This window comes from Erinaceus europaeus, chromosome 10 (assembly GCF_950295315.1).
Source record: "Erinaceus europaeus chromosome 10, mEriEur2.1, whole genome shotgun sequence".
NCBI lineage: Eukaryota > Metazoa > Chordata > Mammalia > Eulipotyphla > Erinaceidae > Erinaceus > Erinaceus europaeus.
In genome coordinates, this window is record NC_080171.1 from 32390694 (window position 1) to 32408997 (window position 18304).

At 39.5% G+C, this 18304-nt stretch overlaps 1 protein-coding gene across 2 annotated transcripts in view; it reads left to right on the plus strand.

The window, feature by feature from the left end:
• RASEF (RAS and EF-hand domain containing) overlaps positions 1-18304 on the plus strand; it is a 95299-nt gene that overhangs the window by 45215 nt on the left and 31780 nt on the right. For both annotated transcript variants that reach the window (XM_007528393.2, XM_060199502.1), the window contains exons 3-8: positions 1377-1467; positions 7865-7960; positions 10658-10735; positions 12886-13001; positions 15161-15229; positions 17601-17685. In XM_007528393.2, coding sequence (XP_007528455.1) covers positions 1377-1467; positions 7865-7960; positions 10658-10735; positions 12886-13001; positions 15161-15229; positions 17601-17685 — 535 coding nt within the window. The remainder of the gene's footprint in view (positions 1-1376; positions 1468-7864; positions 7961-10657; positions 10736-12885; positions 13002-15160; positions 15230-17600; positions 17686-18304) is intronic.

The following is an 18304-nucleotide window of genomic DNA, read 5'->3' on the forward strand; positions in this document are numbered from 1 at the left end:
AGAAAAATGACCATAACAAAAGGACAAAGATGATGGGACTTAGATATTTATAGTCCCAGAGTTGAACACACACACATACACACACACACACACACACACACACACACACACACACACACACACACACACACACACGTTACTTGTTAATTCCTCGAGTTTAAATAACAGGTACACACACACACACACACACGTGTTACTTGTTAATTCCTCAGGTTTAAATAACAGATACTTATAAACCAACTCGAAAAACCAAGTAACTTTCTAGTCTTGGTTAACATTACCTCGGGCAAGTAGTATGTTGAGGAATAAGTAAATGGACAGAATATAGTAGTGATTGAATCAGTATTTAACCTCCTTGAACCAGTACTTATTTGGAGCCTTATATAGAAATTAAACTTACACATAAGTTGTGTTTCACGGGAGTAAATAAGCCAAAAGTAAGTAGGATGGTACAGCAGAAGGCAGACAACTGGAAGGTTTTGGGCTTCTATTTAGGTCATGTTCTAAACTTTTTAATGTTCTGTATTTTTATTAGAATCATGTCATTGGTGCAAGTGAGTTAACTCTTGAATATCAAAGTGTTTGCTTTCAGATCAGTTATAATTTATGTGAATTATTCGTGGGAGATTTTAAGATAATTGGATATACACTGTACACCTGGGAGAGAACAAAACCATATTCTTTTTCTGAGGTCTTAGTCTGAAGCTTCAGATATTGCAAAGTACCATATATCTTCTTACTAAAAACAGTTATATAGAACTGTCCTGAAACTCCTCTCAGCAAAATTGGTGCATTTCTAACTTTTTGACAGGTAAGTGCAGTCTTTCTCCATAGAATGATGTGAGTTATTGATCTCATTAATAAAAGAAGCAGAATTTTTCTAAAAAGTAACCATACCTACATTCTGGAACTTGAGGAAACTGCTTTGAAATAATTGTTGAAGTTTTCCTGTCTCAATATATAGCATCCTGCAATGCATGTTTCATGTAATAACATTTAAAATGACAGTCCACCACCTTTGTGCTGTGGATTTCTTCTGTGGTCAAGGCTGTAGCAGAGTCAGTGGATTTTCAGAATTTCCCAAGTGCCTTCCAGTGATGTAGTTAGTATCTTTATCTATTCTTCAACACAGTCTGATTTAATGCCACTTATCTCCTTTATTCTATTTATATAATTTCTAGCTTTGGTGTCACTTTAGACCCAATAGTAAAATTGCAGTCTCATTTTGCTATGTGGAAGGAGCAAGGGATATTAATTCAGATAGTGTGCTTCTCTGATCTGTAAAATAGAAGACTTGAAATAAATGGTATAGAAGTTTCTTTCATGTGCCATGTCCAAAAGTAAAATGAAAAGGCATGTGTCTTCTTGACTTTCAGGGCCCAGGACAAAGCAGCCATGCAGCTGAGTGAACTGGAAGAGGAAATGGATCAGAGGATTCAGGCTGCTGAACACAAGACACGGAAAGATGTGAGTTTGTGGAATTGAGTCTTACTGAAAAAACAAAGGCAGCCATTTGGATAGTAAAAATGGTGGTTATATTAGGTTCCTAGAAGCTATTGTAGTAGCTTGACTTTCTGGTCTTAGGATAAAGCTAAGTTACAATGAGAATAGGTGAAAGAGGAAAAGACCTAACAGTAACCACATGGCGTGGGGCAGTTTCTGTCACTAAGTCCATTCTTCAGCCATCATCTTCCAAGTACATGCATCCTAAAGAGAGCAGATCCCAAGAGAAGGAGTGTGGATCTTAGGAGAATGCTGCTTTGACAAGCACACTCTTAAGAAGTTTTTAGATCTGGCATTACTACACTCCATTCTCTCCTGTCTTCCCCTTGCCCTCTGCATTGTTATTTGTCCTATGTTAATGTTAAAATGATGTCACACCCATGTGGCCTCCTCTGTCTTCCTCTTAGTTCACCGGCTTTAACAATTAACAGTCATAATGGATCACAGTATTCCCCTGGGCCTTTCATTCAGTAAATCATAATGGAGCACTTTGATGGAGTGGATACTGTAGGTGGAGAAGTCCAGCTCCCACCTGCACTCTTAGAACAGACATTTTATTTTATTTTTTATTTATAAAAAGGAAACATTGACAAAACCATAGGATACGAGGGGTACAACTTTGCACAATTCCCGCCACCAGACCTCTGTATCCCATCTCTTACCCTGATTATTTTTCTATTCTTTAACCCTCTGGGAGTATGGGCCCAAGATCATTGTGGGATGCAGAAGGTTGAAGGTCTGGTTTCTGTAATTGCTTCCCCGCTGAACATGGATGTTGACAGGTCAATCCATACTCCCAGCCTGTCTTTCTTTTTCCCTAGTGGGGAAGGGCTCTGGGGAAGCGGAGCTCCAAGGCACATTGGTGGGGTTGCCTGTCCAGGGAAGTCTGGTCGGCATCCTGCTAGCATCTGGAACCTGGTTGCTGACGAGAGTTAACATACAAAGCCAAACAAATTGTTGAACAGTCATGGACCTAAAGGCTAGAATAGTGCAGATGAAGTGTTTGGGGGTCCTCCATTTTGTAGACAGCTAGTAGGCATATTTTAGTTATATTTCAAAGGACCTGTAGCTATACTAGTGTTTTGTTGTTGTTGTTGTTGTTATTTTATTTTATTTTATTTGCCTGAGCCTGAAATCTGATATGCAGGTGGATCCAAGGTGGAAAATAACTTTATTGTCTGGGGAGATGATGTCATGGCTGGAAAAGGACCAGAAAGTTGGATCAGGGAAGATAGTAGCTCCCCATTATGGGAATAAGTATTGTTGACTGTAAACCCCATCGATCTGATGTGATCTGGGGCCCATAATCAGTTTAGGAGCCTATGTGACCTCTGCATCCCTGTAGATCTGAGCTCACATTCTGTGGTCATGAGTAGAAATGTTCCAAGCTGCCCCAATATCAGGACCCATCTTCCTCAGGTGGAGCATACAGTATGTAATCCAGCTTCCCTTCAAAGGATGGAACATTCTCTACCATTGTTGATCCAAGTTGAGGGCAAGATCCTATGCTGGCCCACAAAGGGGTCTGTTGTATTGTTTTTGATAGCACAGACATTTTAGTGGTGGTGATTCAGGGAGGGGGGATTAAAGTCAGGAGAGAGAGAGAGAGAGAAACAACCAAATAAATACAGAATAATTTCAGGTATTTACAAGTGCAGTGAAACATACACACAAACAATAACAAAACCAAATGTGGCAATTACATGAGAAGGATGCTGTCAGGTCTGGAGTCTCTTTGAAGTGGTGAAGGGAAAGGTTAGACCTAGAAGAGAAGGCAAAATCATCTTTTAGTAGAGGAGGGTGGCTCAACAGTTATGTACAGTCTTGATCACTGTCAACTTCAGTCTCGATTGCAATGAAATTAAAATGCTGTCTATACATTGGGATGTTTTATGATGGAGTATATTTGGACTCATCATTATAGAAAGTCTTATAGTTGAAAGTTGGATGCTACCTTTAGTGACTGCTAGTCAGGAAATACTGATCCCTTCCTCCCTCCCTCCCTCCCTCCTTCTTTCCTTCCCCTCTCTCTCTCTCTCTCTCTCTCTCTCTCTCTCTCTCTCTCTCTTTCTTGTCACCAGGGCTATTGCTGGGGCTTGGGGCTTGGGACTCAGTGCTCAGTGCCAGCACTACAAATCCACCACTTCAGGCAACTGTTTTTTTCCTTTTTTCCCCCTAATTTTTGTTAGGATAGAAAGAAATTGAGAGAGGGTGGGAAGATGGAGAATGGAGAGAAAGAAGACACCTATAGACCTGATTTACTACTCTGAAATGGATCCCCTGAAGATGGGGAGTGGGGGCTCTAACCTGGGTCCTTGAGCTTGGTAATATACATGCTTAACCAGGTGCACCATGCCCAGTCCCCCTTATAAAATATATTTGGGTGGAAAACTGACAATGAACCTATTTCTTTGAATAGCCAATGTTAGGTTGAACACCCCGCCCCCTTTTTTTCTCCCCTCTTACTTTTCCCCATAAAGTCTGAGAGGCAACAAATTAGAGTGAGAAGGGGAAGAGTGTCAGCTTCAAGTAGACCTTAAGTTTGTCTTCTGACTTTTCCATTGTCATGACTAGGTGGCACAGGGAAGGTTAATTTCAGAACCTCATTTTTAGAATAGGATGATGCCACCTATGTGCCTTCATGAGGACTAAGCTTAGCATTCTATTTGGGGATCCTGGAACAGTGCCTGAAGTGTGGAGGTGCACTGTGGCATTCTACTCTTTATATCTTCAAATTTTGTGCATTAAATGTTTCCTTTTCTTCTTCTTTCTCCTATCCTTTTCCTCCACTTCTTTCTATTACTCTTTCAGCTCCTCCTTCTCCTTTTCCATTCTAGGAAAGATGTGTAACTTCACATCTACATGATTCCATTTCTCTCAGTAGAATTTTTTCCCACAGAGTCAGAGACAGAGAAGGGGAGACACTACAGTACTGTTCCACTGCTTGTGAAACTTCTCCTTGTAGTAGCCTCCCATGTGGTGCTGTGGGCTTGAACCTAAGTCCTCACACATGGGAGAGTGTATACTCTACTAGGGCAGGGTACCTCCCACACCATCCTGATCTTTTTTGTTGCTCTGTGTACTCTGTTCCTAGTCAGATTCTTTACTTTGAACTGTTCTACCACATATATGCCTTTGGGTCTTTGTGTTGTCTTACTCTGAATGTCAAGGTTAATAACTGTTTGGATGTCATACCTAACAGTGGGAATGGGTCCGAGTTCATGGTCCTGTGTTAATGAAGTAAATATCCCATTTTATGGTAGCACTCCTTTTTTTTTTTTGGTAGTTTGAAATTATAAAATCATATTTTTCTATTCTTTTTTCCCCTTCTCTGTCTACTTAACTGTGTCCTCACTCACTCATCAAACACAAAGCATATTTATTATTCTGGAACAGATCTCATTGCTTTAGCCAGCTCAGCACATCGCATATTATCACTTCATGTTTTGTTAATTATAACATTTACCTCCATTTCCTTGGGTCTGGTACAGGGAAGGCAAATACAGAGCACCCACAGCTTCTGACATCTCTTGTACAGTAAGGCATATGTGGCCAGTCAGTCAGTGTGCAGATGTGGTCTTGGAGACCTCAGCACATCACTGCCAATTGAATAGTTTCAGCGCTGAGATGATTTCCTGCTTGCAAGCTGCGCAAGCCACCTCCTTAAACCCTGCCAGTCTCTCTGGAACAGCCTGTGGAGGCTAATGGAAGATCTTCCCACTTCCCTGTACTCACCTTGCTTCCCCACAGATCTTTATTTCCTCACTCTGCCCCTACTCACTCCTGTCATTTTCTTGCTTTCCCCCTTCCATTTCTTATTTGATGGGGCAGACTAAAATTGAGAAGGAAGGGAAGGTAAAGAGGGAGAGAGAATAAAGACACCTGTAGTACTGCTTTACTACTTGTGAAACTTCCCCCCTGCAGGTGGGGCCCTGGGGCTTGAACTTGGATCCTTGTATATGGTAATGTGTGCCTTCTGCTAGATGTGCCACTGCCTGATCATAAGGTCCTTCAGTTTCCATAGACTCAATTTGTCAATTTCTTTCTTTTATTTTAGTGATTTAGTAATGATTTTCAGGATTGTAAGATAATAGGGGTATAATTTCAAATAGTTCCCACCACCAGAGTTCTGTGCCCCATCCTTTCCATTGGGAGACTTTCCTATTATTTATCCCTTTGGGAGTGTGGACCAAAGTTCTTTTTGGAGTGCAGAAGGTGGGAGTTCTGGATTCTAAAATTCAGAAAGGTGGGATGTTCAGGGTGGTATGGCCATAGATGGAGTTCTGGATTCTATAACTATTTCTCTGCTGGCAATGGGTGTTGGTAGTTGTATCCATACCCCCATCCTATTTCTATCTTTCCTTTGTGGGGTAGGGCTCTGGAGAGTTGAGATTTCAGGACTCATTAGTGAGTTCATCTACCTAGAGAAGTCAGCTTGAAATCATAGTAGCATCTGTCTCTTGGTAGCTAAAAGGCAGCAAGATATAAAGCAGGGAAAATTGTTTAATAAATAGCAACCAAATTGTAGGAATAGAGCAGATGAAATTAGAGGTCTTCGGGTGGAAAGAAGCTAGAAAGTCTCTTTTATGTATGCTCCACTGACTGGGCCCATGACTTTAGTAATTTTTGCTTGAGCCTGATAGCTCGCATGTAGATGGGCTAAAAAATATTGTCTGGGGAGATGGTATCAGGGTAGAAAGCTGGATTAGGCCAGAGAGTAGCTTCCAAACTTGAAGAAAGTATAGAAATACAGTTAAGTGTTTACCCCACTGATTTGAGTTTGCCAATTTTACACACACACACACACACACACACACACACACACACACACACTTCTGTACATCTATAGGCCAGTTATTTGGGAACCTGATATATATTCATTTAGATCTTTAATTTCTCTTAGCTTCTCTTAGCAGTGCCTTATATTTTCAACATATAAGTCTCATACATTTTTCTCATATTTATCTCTATTTCATTTTATAATACCACTTTAAGCAGTGTTGTTAAAACGTTAATTGCTGTCTATTCATTGTGAATATATTGAAACACATTTGATTTTTGTATAAGTTTTGTACCCCATAGCATTTATTATATTATTTACACTCAGTAGAAGTTTTTTGTTTGTTTTTCTCCCCCCCCCAGGTAGATATCTATGTAATCTGCTAACTCTTCTGATCTGGAGAATCATATTATTTATTTTTCACTCCTTATTGTACTTGGTGGAAGCAAAGTGATAAAAGCAGGCACCCTTGTCTACACTCACTCCTTCAGCATGACATTTGATAATGTTGGAGTGCTGTTCATGGATGTCCTTTATTAAACTGAGTGTGTTTTTCTGAGACTGTTATTTTTATCAGAAAGGATTGTTTCTCCCTTTTAAACAGTATATTTTTATCAGAAAGGATTGTCCTCCCTTTTAAACAATATAGTGGATTGCATTATTTTTTTAACTAAACCATGTCCTCATCAATGAACAATTTCACTGTTCTCAGCTAACCTTTACATTCAGAGAAAGGGGGCTGGAGAAGAGGGAAGAGGAGAGGGAGACGGAAAAAGAAAAGATGGACTGATATCACAGTACTAGCACTTGCTCCAATGTATGGCAGCTCCTATGTGACATTGGGATTCTAACCTCATACGTGGTGAATAATGTGCCCTGTCCAGTGACCTCTTTCCAGTCCTGATTTGAGTTTTGAATGTCCAAAAATATCCTAATCCTTGGAATAATTCCCATTTTGCTATAATCTGTTATAATTTTTTATATTTTGTTGAATTTACTTTGCTTAATATTTGTTCGTTTTGCATCTATGCTTATAAAAGATTTGGCTTAATGTCTATGATTTTTCTACTTGACTGAGTTGAGAAAAATTCCTTCTGTTGAAGTGGCCTGAAAATTTTTGATAAGGTAATCTGAAACACCACCTTTTCTTGCTTCCGTCCTTATTTCCTTCCTTCTTTCCTTCTTTCCTTCTTTCCTTCCTTCCTTCCTTTTTTTTTTTATTGTTGTTGTTATTGTCATATCTAGGGCTTCACTGCTCTGGCCTGGCTTCTTTGGATGGAATAATCAAAGATGGAGGGGAAAAGGTAGGGGAGAGAGAGGGAGGTGTCACTTGATCACAGGGGGACCAGGTGGTGGTGCACCTGGTTGAGCGCACTTTTCAATGTGAAAGGACCTGGGTTTGAGCCCCTGGTCCCCACTTGCAGGGGGAAAGCTTTGCGAGTGCTGAAGCAGTGTCTGCCAACTCCTCTCACTTTCCCTGTGTTGGATACAGCTCAGCCTGAGTTTGAAACAGAATGTTGCTCATATCTGGTATTCTAAAGAAATAATTTAAATCAACCAAATCCTTTCTCCTTCTTTTAGGAAAAACGCAAAGCTGAGGAAGCCCTCAGTGACCTCAGGCGCCAGTATGAAACAGAAGTTGGAGATCTTCAGGTGACAATAAAGAAACTCAGAAAGGTATGTATGTGCCAGCCATTTTGAGGAATAGCTTTAGTATGTCAGTGCCTGAATCGTTAGCCATTAAAACCATCTTAAATTATATTCAAGAAATAGATGAAATCAGATTTAAGTCAATTTTGAATTCTATTTTTTTTAGAAAAAATCAATTTACAGATTTTTGTTTTGTTTTGTTTTTTTCCTTACAAGAGTCCACTTTCACATTTCTCAGAGGTAGATATCAGTACATTTTACCCTCTTCCAAACTGTCATCTTATTCTACTCTAGGGATATAGGTCCCCAGCATCCCTTTAGAATTGTTTTTCCCCTTCTGAGACCCTGAATCTGCTTCAGTAGACTATAGTCAACTGTGGAGTCACTCTGTGTTGTCTCGTGTATTTACTTTGCTTCATTTCTTAGATAATATCTGTGAGATCAACTGGTACCCCTTTTCCTCCTTCTGGCTAATTTTTTTCCACATGATTCCCTCTATTTCCATTGATGTTGTAGCAAAGAAGAATATGTCCCTGCTTACTACTGTGTATATTCCATTTTGTATATATGTCACAACTTATTTAGCCATCCATCTGTTGGACTACTTGGGTAGACGTACCATCTTATTTATTTATTTATTTATTTATTTATTTATTTATTTATTCTCTTTTGTTGCCCTTGTTGTTTTATTGCTGTAGTTATTATTGATATCGTTGTTGTTGGATAGGACAGAGAGAAAGGGAGAGAGGAGGGGAAGACAGAGAGGGGGAGAGAGATAGACACCTGTAGACCTGCTTTACCACCTGTGAAGCGACTCCCCTGCAGGAGAGGAGCTAGGGCCTTGAACCAGGATCCTTACTCAGGTTGTTGCGCTTTACACCACGTGCACTTAACCCACTGCGCTACTGCCTGACTCCCAGAAGTACCATCTTCTAAGGGCTTTTATTCCTTTCTCTGCCTAAGGGCAGCCTACTTTTTTCGTGGGTCAGATAGTTATGACTCATTGAGCAGACGCGCAGCAAGCCCCACTTTTCTTTCATTAATCTTCAGTAGCCAAGTGCCCTCAGGTTACATGTGTTCAGTGGACTGTCTGCTCTGACAGGTAGGGTCATTGTCATGCCGACTGTCTATCTCTACCACCAGATAATGTAAGGTACATGGTAAGTTCAATGAATATTAAATAAAATGAGTAATCCACTCATATGTAGAAAGTTCCATGTCAAGAGGACCCTTAATCAGTAAGAGATTATAGACAGAGTTTGTTGAAGTGTGATCGAAGGTCTAGCTAGGTTTTGACATTTGCTGTAATTAATTTATTTTTTTATTTTTTATTTATAAAAAGGAAACATTGACTAAACCATAGGATAAGAGGGGTACAACTTCACACAATTCCCACCACTAGACCTCTGTATCCTATCCCCTCCCCTGATAGCTTTCCTCTTCTTTAACCCTCTGGGAGTATGGACCCAAGGTCATTGTGGGATGCAGAAGGTTGAAGGTCTGGCTTCTGTAATTGCTTCCCCGCTGAACATGGGCGTTGACAGGTCGATCCATACTCCCAGCTTGTCTCTCCCTTACCCTAGTGGTGAAGGGCTCTGGGGAAGCAGAGCTCCAGGACACATTGGTGGGGTTGTCTGTCCAGGAAAGTCTGGTCACAACATGCTAGCATCTGAAACCTTGTTGTTGACAAGAGAGTTTACATACAAAAACAAACAAATTATTGACCAATCATGGACCTAAGGGAATTTCTAATGAATACAGTGTTTCTGTGTGGCGTACTGGCTCATGCTTAGCAACTGACATAGTCACTTTATAAGTATTTCTTGAAATAACTGTGAAAAAAGAAAAACATAGGTTAGTCTGTTATTAACTCTGCTCTTAGAAATCTTAGACTCTGGTAGGACAGGTAGGACATTCATAAATGACCATAATAGAGAATGGGAAGTTTTTAGGAGACTATAGAGGTCCTAGACTTATGCAGTTTAACTTTAAGAGTGAGCACTGGAATGCTTAATAAAAGAGTGGTTTCCAGGAAGGACTTGCAGTTATTTCAAAGAAAACACATTTACAGTAAAATCCTCCTTTAAATTAGTAAATGTAGGGACTCAGTTAGTTTTGTACCCAGTTAAGCAGGACATTACTATGTTCAGGGACCCCAGTTCAAAGCCCCGGCTCTCCACCTACAGGGGTGAAGTTTCACAAGTGGTGAAGTGGTTCTACAGGTGTTTTTCTCTCTCCCTCTCTATCTCCCCCTTCCCTCTCAATTTATGACTTATCAAATAAAAGAAAGAGAAAAAGAGAAAAAAGAGAAAAGTAAAAAGGCCAACAGGAATAGTGAATTCATTGCCATGCAGGCACCAGAGCCCCTTCCCTTCCCCCCCAAAAGCTGTCAAAAATAAGCATATGTTAAATATTAAGTTTTAAAATTCAAATTGTATGAGTAAATACATATTTGTTTATTTATTTAATTTTAGCCAGAGCACTATTCAGTTGTGGCTTTTGGTGGTACTAGGGATTGGATGTGCAACTTCTGAGCCCCAGCCACAAAAATCTTTTGCAGAACTGCTATTCTATCTCTCTCACTTCTAGTTTAATGTTTCAGGTTGTAAGATGTTGAGAATTGGAGACTTTTAGAACACTCATAGTAATATATCAGAATATTCTTTAACACAACTGAATCTATTACAGTGTTTGTTATTGAACAATTTTTGTGTGCTTTTTCAGCTAGAAGAACAATCAAAACACTTAAGTCAGAAAGAAGACGTGGCTGCATTAAAGAAACAAATTTATGACTTATCAATGGTAAGAATCTCTCACAGAAAAATGTTTCCTGTTAGGCTACTATTTTCTTTTTTTTTTAATATTTATATTTTAGTGAGAGAGGTATGGAGAGAAAGAGACTGTGAGAGAGAGACTAGAGCACTGTTCAGCTTTGGCTGTTTGTGGTTCTGGGACACCTCAGAGTCTCAGGCATGGCAGTCTTTTACATAACCAATATGCTATCTCCCCAGCCCTAGGCTACTATTTTCTAAACATAATGATGCTATTATTTCATTGTCTAGGAAAAGAAGCTTAAAGAGAAATTAATGCCTTAGGCTAAATAAAGTCATTGAACCATCTGCTGGTGGTAATCTAGTTAAGCTTACACATTACAGCACACAAGACCGTGGTTTGGGGAGGGGGAAGGGCTTCAAAAGCAGTGAAACAGTGCTGTAGGTGTCTCTCTCTTACCCTCTCTACTTCCCCCTTCCCCTTCCCCCTTCAATTTTTCCCTGTCTCTATCTAAAATAAATGATGCCATTGAAATATATTCAATCAAATACATTCTGTGTGGAGGTTCCCCCCTCAAGATACTCACCTATTACTAATACTTTTATTGTTCGTCTAAAGCAGTAATGACACAGTCCTTACACTTTAGGTAGTTAACTCTGCATTCTTACAAGTTGAGGGTATTCTCTTTTGTTCTTCATCCAAATTTTCATTTTCATGTTGTCCTGCCTTTATTTTTAGCCTTTCTAATCATCAAAGCCAACATTTTACATCTATTTATTATTAAGTTTTCTCTATTTTTTCAGGTTTACTTTAAAAATTAAAATTAGAAGTCAACAATGAACATTTCCTTTATTGTGATCTTCAGTATTTTTACCACAGAACTAAGAAGTGAGCCAGAATTATGAACTGTTTTTCCCCACAACCTCTGGTCACAATCCCTGTGTTCTTGAGAAAGGAAATTTTCTTGTTTTATAGTAAAATTAAGTGTCTTTATCTATCTCCAATTCCATATTTTGCCATATCTACGTTGACTTTGTAATTGGTTGTGACTTACTTGCAGATGTGCTTGTTTTTCTTGGGTTTTTTTTTACTGAATTTTTGGTTTCTTATAAAAAGAAACTCTACTGCCTTTATAACATCATCAGTAAATTACAACTTCTTATTATAAAGTATCACATTATCCTTAAAATGCTGATTTTGTCCAGAAGTTTTAGTTCTTATTGGACTGGTTGCTTTTCAGACATGCTATTCAGACATCATATGTGCTTGAAGACATCATGCTAAGTGGAATAAGCCAAAAAGAGAACAAATATCAAAGGGTCTCACTTATAGCTGTAGCTTAAAAAAGCACAAAGCAAAACATGGACTGGGTGGGATATACTATATCAAAGTAAAGGACTTTTGGGAAGGAGGGGAGAGGGCAGGGGTGAAGAGAAACTTGAGCCTTATTGCAGCCTTATTGCATGTTGTTGGAAAAGGACCTAAATTGTGAGTGAGAGTGTTTTGTAGAGAACTTTCATAGGGAGGTAATATCCATATGTCTACAGCTACACTGTAAATCATTAACCCCTTAATAACTGATATAAAAAAATAACGGGGCCAGTGAACACAGACCCAGGTTCAATCCCCTGGTCTCCACTTGCAGGGGGAAAGCTTCATGAGTGGTGAAGCAGTGTTATAGTTGTCTCTCTGACTCTCTCCCTTTCTGTCTCCCCCCCCTTTATCAATTTCTCTCTGTCTCTATCCAATAATAATTAAACAATTAATTTAAAATACAATAAATTTTTTAAAATGAGAATTTTGAGGACTTAGATTTTTAAAAATTTCTTTATTGGGGAATTAATGTTTTACATTCACCAGTGAATACAATAGTTTTTACATGCATAACATTTGTACATTGTACGTGCATACAGTTCCAAAAAGGATGACAGACGACCTAGTGGAGGTTATATTGTTATATGGAAAACTTGGAAATGTTATGCATGGACTTAGATTTTTGACACTTAAATAATTCATAATATTTTCAGGTGATCAAGAATTTATAGTCATTTCATTGAACACCAAGATTGGAAGACATTCAGGGGGCTGAAAAGTTTTGTGAGGAGGATGCAGAACATGTTCCTTCTTTATTCTTACGTAGAAGAAACTGGACTCTAATGACCACTATTCTTCTCCTCCAGGAAAACCAGCAAGTTAAGAAAGATCTCTTGGAAGCACAGACAAACATAGCTTTTCTTCAGAGTGAATTAGATACTTTGAAAAGTGATTATGCTGACCAAAGTCTAAATTCTGAAAGGTATGATAATTCACATTTGTTTCCCGGCTTAAGTGAAATGTTTACTTAACTGGCCACCCATATGAATGAAACTCAACTCTGCAATAATACAGGGTTACTTGAACAGATGGGAAGATGATGGGCTCATGTCTCAAAAAAGTCATCTGAACATCTTAGTATAAGGGTAAGGAGTTGGGGACAAAAGGCTGCAGGTGCAGACTCTGGTTTTTACAAGAAACCTTCATAGAAGACTTCAGACAAGGTTCTGTTAGAAGTTGTAGTTGTCCATATCTGTGACCTTGAGAGAACTATTATTGCAGTTTCCAATGCAGGGAATGTAGGGCACAGAACTCCAGTGGTAGGAATGGTGTGGAATTAAATCCCTGTTATCTCATAATTTTGTAAATCAATATTAAATCACTAATATATTTTTTGAAAAATCAAAAAATAATACAGGGTTATTAACTAGGATTATATGTTCTTTGCTCCCTGAAGATGCTTTTTTAGTGTCAGATTTCCTTATCCTTCCTGCGCTTTTAAACAAGCAGATTGACTAGTTAATTTATCTGTTGCTTAGGGCATTGCAAAAATTAATTAAATTACCTGGGAACAGAAGAATATATCTAAAGTGTCAAGAGTCACTGCAAAAAGTGCTTTGAAAGTAGGAATACTAGTCCTACAATATAAGACCAGGGAAATGTAGAACCTTAGGGAAGTTATATTCTCTTGCTATTCTAAGACATGTGTATGTCCATGAAAACATGTATACTTATATAGTATATGCAAATACAAAATGTATATGTGCATATATGTATACATTTGTAATGTCACACAAACTCTTGGGAAAACATATTGCCTTTTGTTTGTCTGCAAACTCAGTCAGAATTAAGATCTTGTCATGGGAAGTGGGAAAGACATCTATTAATTACTTACTTACTATAAATAGGTACCTGAGCTAATAGGGAGCTAGGAGTATGGAATGTACATATAAAAGAAAATATAATATATTTGCCTATTGAGAACCTCAAATTAATTGGGAGAAATAAAAAGATGCAAAGTTATGGGTTTTAGCTTAGGATCTCAGCAGTGTTGGAAATAATACCATCAGCGGAGTTATGGTCTTAGTTAATTTTTGTGTGCTGACAGAAATTATGTTCTTGCTGGAGCCCTGCACTACCACACTGTTGGAAGCTTTGGTGCTATGGTCTCTTTCACTCTGTATCTCTGCCTCACTGCCTTCCTGTCTCTATCTAAAACAGTAATGTTATTTTAGTTTAGGAGAGGGAAAAGATTTCCCTAAAGAGGAGATGCTAAAGTGAGCTTAGAAGGAGGTGTAGCTGGTAAAGAGAAGGTGCTGGTAGAGGCAGCAAAGAAGACATTAGGTAGCCCTGGCATCTTCCATGTACTGTCTTTTTTGTACTTATGTAGTGTCATTTTTTTTTTTTTTGCCTCCAAAGTTGCTGGGGCTCAGTGCTGGTACTACAAATCCACTGCCCCCCCCCCTCCACTGGATAGGACAGAGAGAAAATGAGAGGGAGGGGAAGATAGGAGGAGAGAAAGATAGACACTTGCAAACCTACTTCTCCACTTGTGAAGTGATCCCCCTGCATGTGGAGAGTGGGGGGCTCAAACTGGGATCCTTGCACATTGTGTTATGTGCACTTAACCCGGTAAGCCACTGCACGGTCCCCTACATTCTTCAACCACAGACTATCCTACCTGATAGAGACTTTTGTTACCTCCAGTTCACAGATAGCAAAAGAGAATCTCAGAGATGTTACAGGGGAGGCAACAACCAAAGCAGGGGTGAGAACCTAGGGAAGAAGACTGTTTTGGAGATTGTTAGTCAGACCGCTGATATAAAAACATATTTTGAATGGAAAATCCAGAGCTAAAAGAAAAGAGTTTAAAAGCTAGCTTAAGGCTGTGAGAACCCTGAATTTTGAGCTAAGGAGCTTAAATTTATATAAGCAATAAGGAATTATTTTAGCCTAATCAAGAGAGCAAGCGGATAGGTCATTATGGATAAAACTTGCAGCCTGAGTTTTGGAAGATTAGTACTAGGACCTCCTTAAAAATTGGGTGGAGTAGAATAGAGATTGGAGGGAGGGGAGGGTAAGTATAGATAAAGCAGGACCAAAGAACTAATTTTCATTCAAATACAAAATACAATTTTGCAGGGATTTGGAAATAATCCGAGAGTACACAGAAGATCGAAATAGTCTGGAGAGACAAATTGAAATACTCCAGTAAGTTCTAACATAAAACATTTATTGCATCTATGTTTTGCTTATTTTTCGTTAATAAAACACGTGCCACATATAATACGAGTTGACATATTCTGAAGACCAGGTTCCCAGGTTTTCTTGCTCTGGTGTGTTCACTTAGCTTTTTGATGTTTCTAATCCTCAATAAACTGTTCACATCCAGGGATTAGGGTCTTAATTTTCTGAAGTCCTCACTACTCAGGTGATATGTCTAGTGTGCTTTGATTAGACTTCTGTGAAGAAAAAGGGCCCTGGCTTACGCTGCCATCTTTGGAGCTCAGCATACTGAGTGGTTGGCAGTCTCTCTCAGCGGTGGCTGTCACAACACCAGGCCTGCACAGTCATTCATTCATTCAGTTCACTGTGCTTGGTAAGAGTTATATTTTTCATAAAGTTTATTCCCCTTACTACTGGAAATATTATGCCTTCCCCATAACCTTCATAACTCAAGTCTAGTAATCCTATCCTAACCTTCTCCCATTCTTTCTCTTTTTCCTACCCAGACACTATTGTAGGTGGGGAGGGGTTCAGTTTCCCCCCTCAGTAAAGTCATGCTTCACAGTTATATTTTCCTTATTTTTTAATGCTTTTCAAGCCTCACATGTGCCTTTTATGAAGTTGTTATATCAAAATAGCCCCTTTATATCTTTATTAACTCAGCAGTTTTCGCTTTGTATGGACCAAGTATTAGCCCAGGAGCTCAGGACAGAGTGGAAAGTAGGAGCAAAAAGGTTTCCCATGTGAATCTAGTCCAGGGGAAAAAAGATGAAAACTCAAGAGTAATTATCGACATAAATATACTAAACAAGAGACCTCGTGAGATGACATGGGACTTGTTTCTTTTTTTAAAATTTTAATTTTATTTATTTTACCCCCATTTTTGTTGCCCTGTTGCTGTTGTTATTTTTATTGTTGCCATTGCTATTGTTGTTGCTGCTGTATAGGACAGAGAGAAATGGAGAGAGGAGGGGAAGACAGAGTGGTGAGAGAATGATAGACACCTGCAGACCTGCTTCACTGCTTGTGAAGCGAACCTCCTGCAGGTAGGGAGACAGGGGCTCGAACTGGGATCCTTAGGCTAGTCCTTGTGTTTCACGCCATGTGCGCTTAACCACCCAGCCCTAGGACTTATTTCTTAAAGGCATTTATTTATTTATTTATTTATTTATTTGTTTATGAGAGGCCAGATCATTGCTCTACTCTAGTTGATAGTGGTGCTGGGGACTGAACTTGGTTGGAACTTCGAACTTCTGGGGTGTCATACAAATCCTGCACTTCAACATGATGAATCTTCTCCCACCTCCACTCCCCTTTCCCTTCAAGGCATATAGTAGAAACTTCCATCTCCCCAATTACAGAAGCCAGGCCTTCTAACTTCTGTATCCCATAATGATCCTGGGTCCATACTCTCATAGGGATAAAGAATAGGAAAGCTACCAGAGGAGGGGATGGGATACGGAGTTCTGGTGGTGGGCATTGTGTGGAATTGTACCCCTCTTATACTATGGTCATGTCAGTATTTCCATTTTATAAATAAAAATTAAAAAAAGAAACTTCCACCTCCCCACAAGAAGCAACATTAACCTGGAATCTGAAGAATGAATAAACCATACATAGGGAGAGATATTAGTTATTCTTTAAGACAAGGGCTGTCATCACTGCCTGCATAGTTTTTTTTTTTTTTTTAAGAAAGAGAGATAGATTGAGAGAGGAGAAACACTTGCAGTACTGCTTCACTGCTTATGAAGCTTCTGCCCCTACAAGGGGCAACTAGGGATTGAACCCAGGTCCTGTAGCATAATAACATGTATGTCTTAACTGGGTGAGCTACCATCTAACCCTTTTAAATGACTTACATGGAAAGATAGCATCTGAGTTTAGATTTGAACCCATGATAAACATTGGAGCCTTTAACTGGTATACAACCTGGACTGGTGGGGCAGCACCAGGCCAAGAGCAGCCAGGACAAAGGAGGATAATGCCACACATCACATCCATGCCTGCTGGGGCACACACAGGGGAACAGTGGTGCAGGGCTGGCTAGATCTGACATTTGGGGAGCAGAGACCAGCATGCATGCAGCCCATCCCCACAGTGGAGCCTCTTGAGAACAGAGTGCATTCCCCAACTTCACTCATCTCCTCCTTTAAGGAGAGGCGATGCACTTTATCACTGTCACTTCTGTTAACCAAGGATGGTCTCAGTTTATGCTGTCTGAAAGTAAAAGGTAGAAAATTGGAACAGGTGGTAAGTAGTTTCAGATTCTGAACCTCACGGCCTGCAGAGAAGGTAGTGCCTTGACTCCCATGGTCTTTCCATATCAATTAATTTATAGTATTAATTTTCTCTGTAGAACGGCTAACCGGAAACTGCATGACAGTAATGATGGCCTAAGGAGTGCTCTGGAAAACAGTTACAGCAAGCTAAACAAATCCTTGGTATGCTATGTCTCCATTTTTTTTTCATAATTTTGGATAGAGAAGGGAGGAGAAAACAAAGGGGGGGATAGAGAGACATCTGCAGCACTACTTCAGCAGGGGCTTGAACCCAGGCCCTTGTACACTGTAATGTGTGCACTCTACCAAGCTCACATCCCCCCTTCAAATACCATGTAATTACTGTACATTTTGTTCCTTTTGGTAGTAGAGTATCTCAATGAAAAGCATATGTATTTTTAGAGTAAAACCTAATGTAGATTCCGTGTGTATGTGTGTGTGTGTGTGTGTGTGTGTGTGTGTGTGTGTGTGTGTGTGTATGTATGAAGGTATTCTATCTGACAAAACTAGGTAACCTTTTTCCAAATTAACAAAATACTCTCTTGTCAGATGCTCCAGAACATTGGTGAAGGATATTACCTGTTTCTAAGAGTTAATAATACAATAGAGAATTGAGATGTGTGCAGATAGCAGTAATAGGTAAAAGGGGGAAAATTCCATGGAGGTATAAATAAAACATTGCCTAGTTGTGAGGTAGGAGAGGGGGCTTCTGAGGAGCAGTGTGCTGGGACACACTGACTATTCTTTAGGACTGAGGCTGTCAGAATGGAGGTGTGGCCAC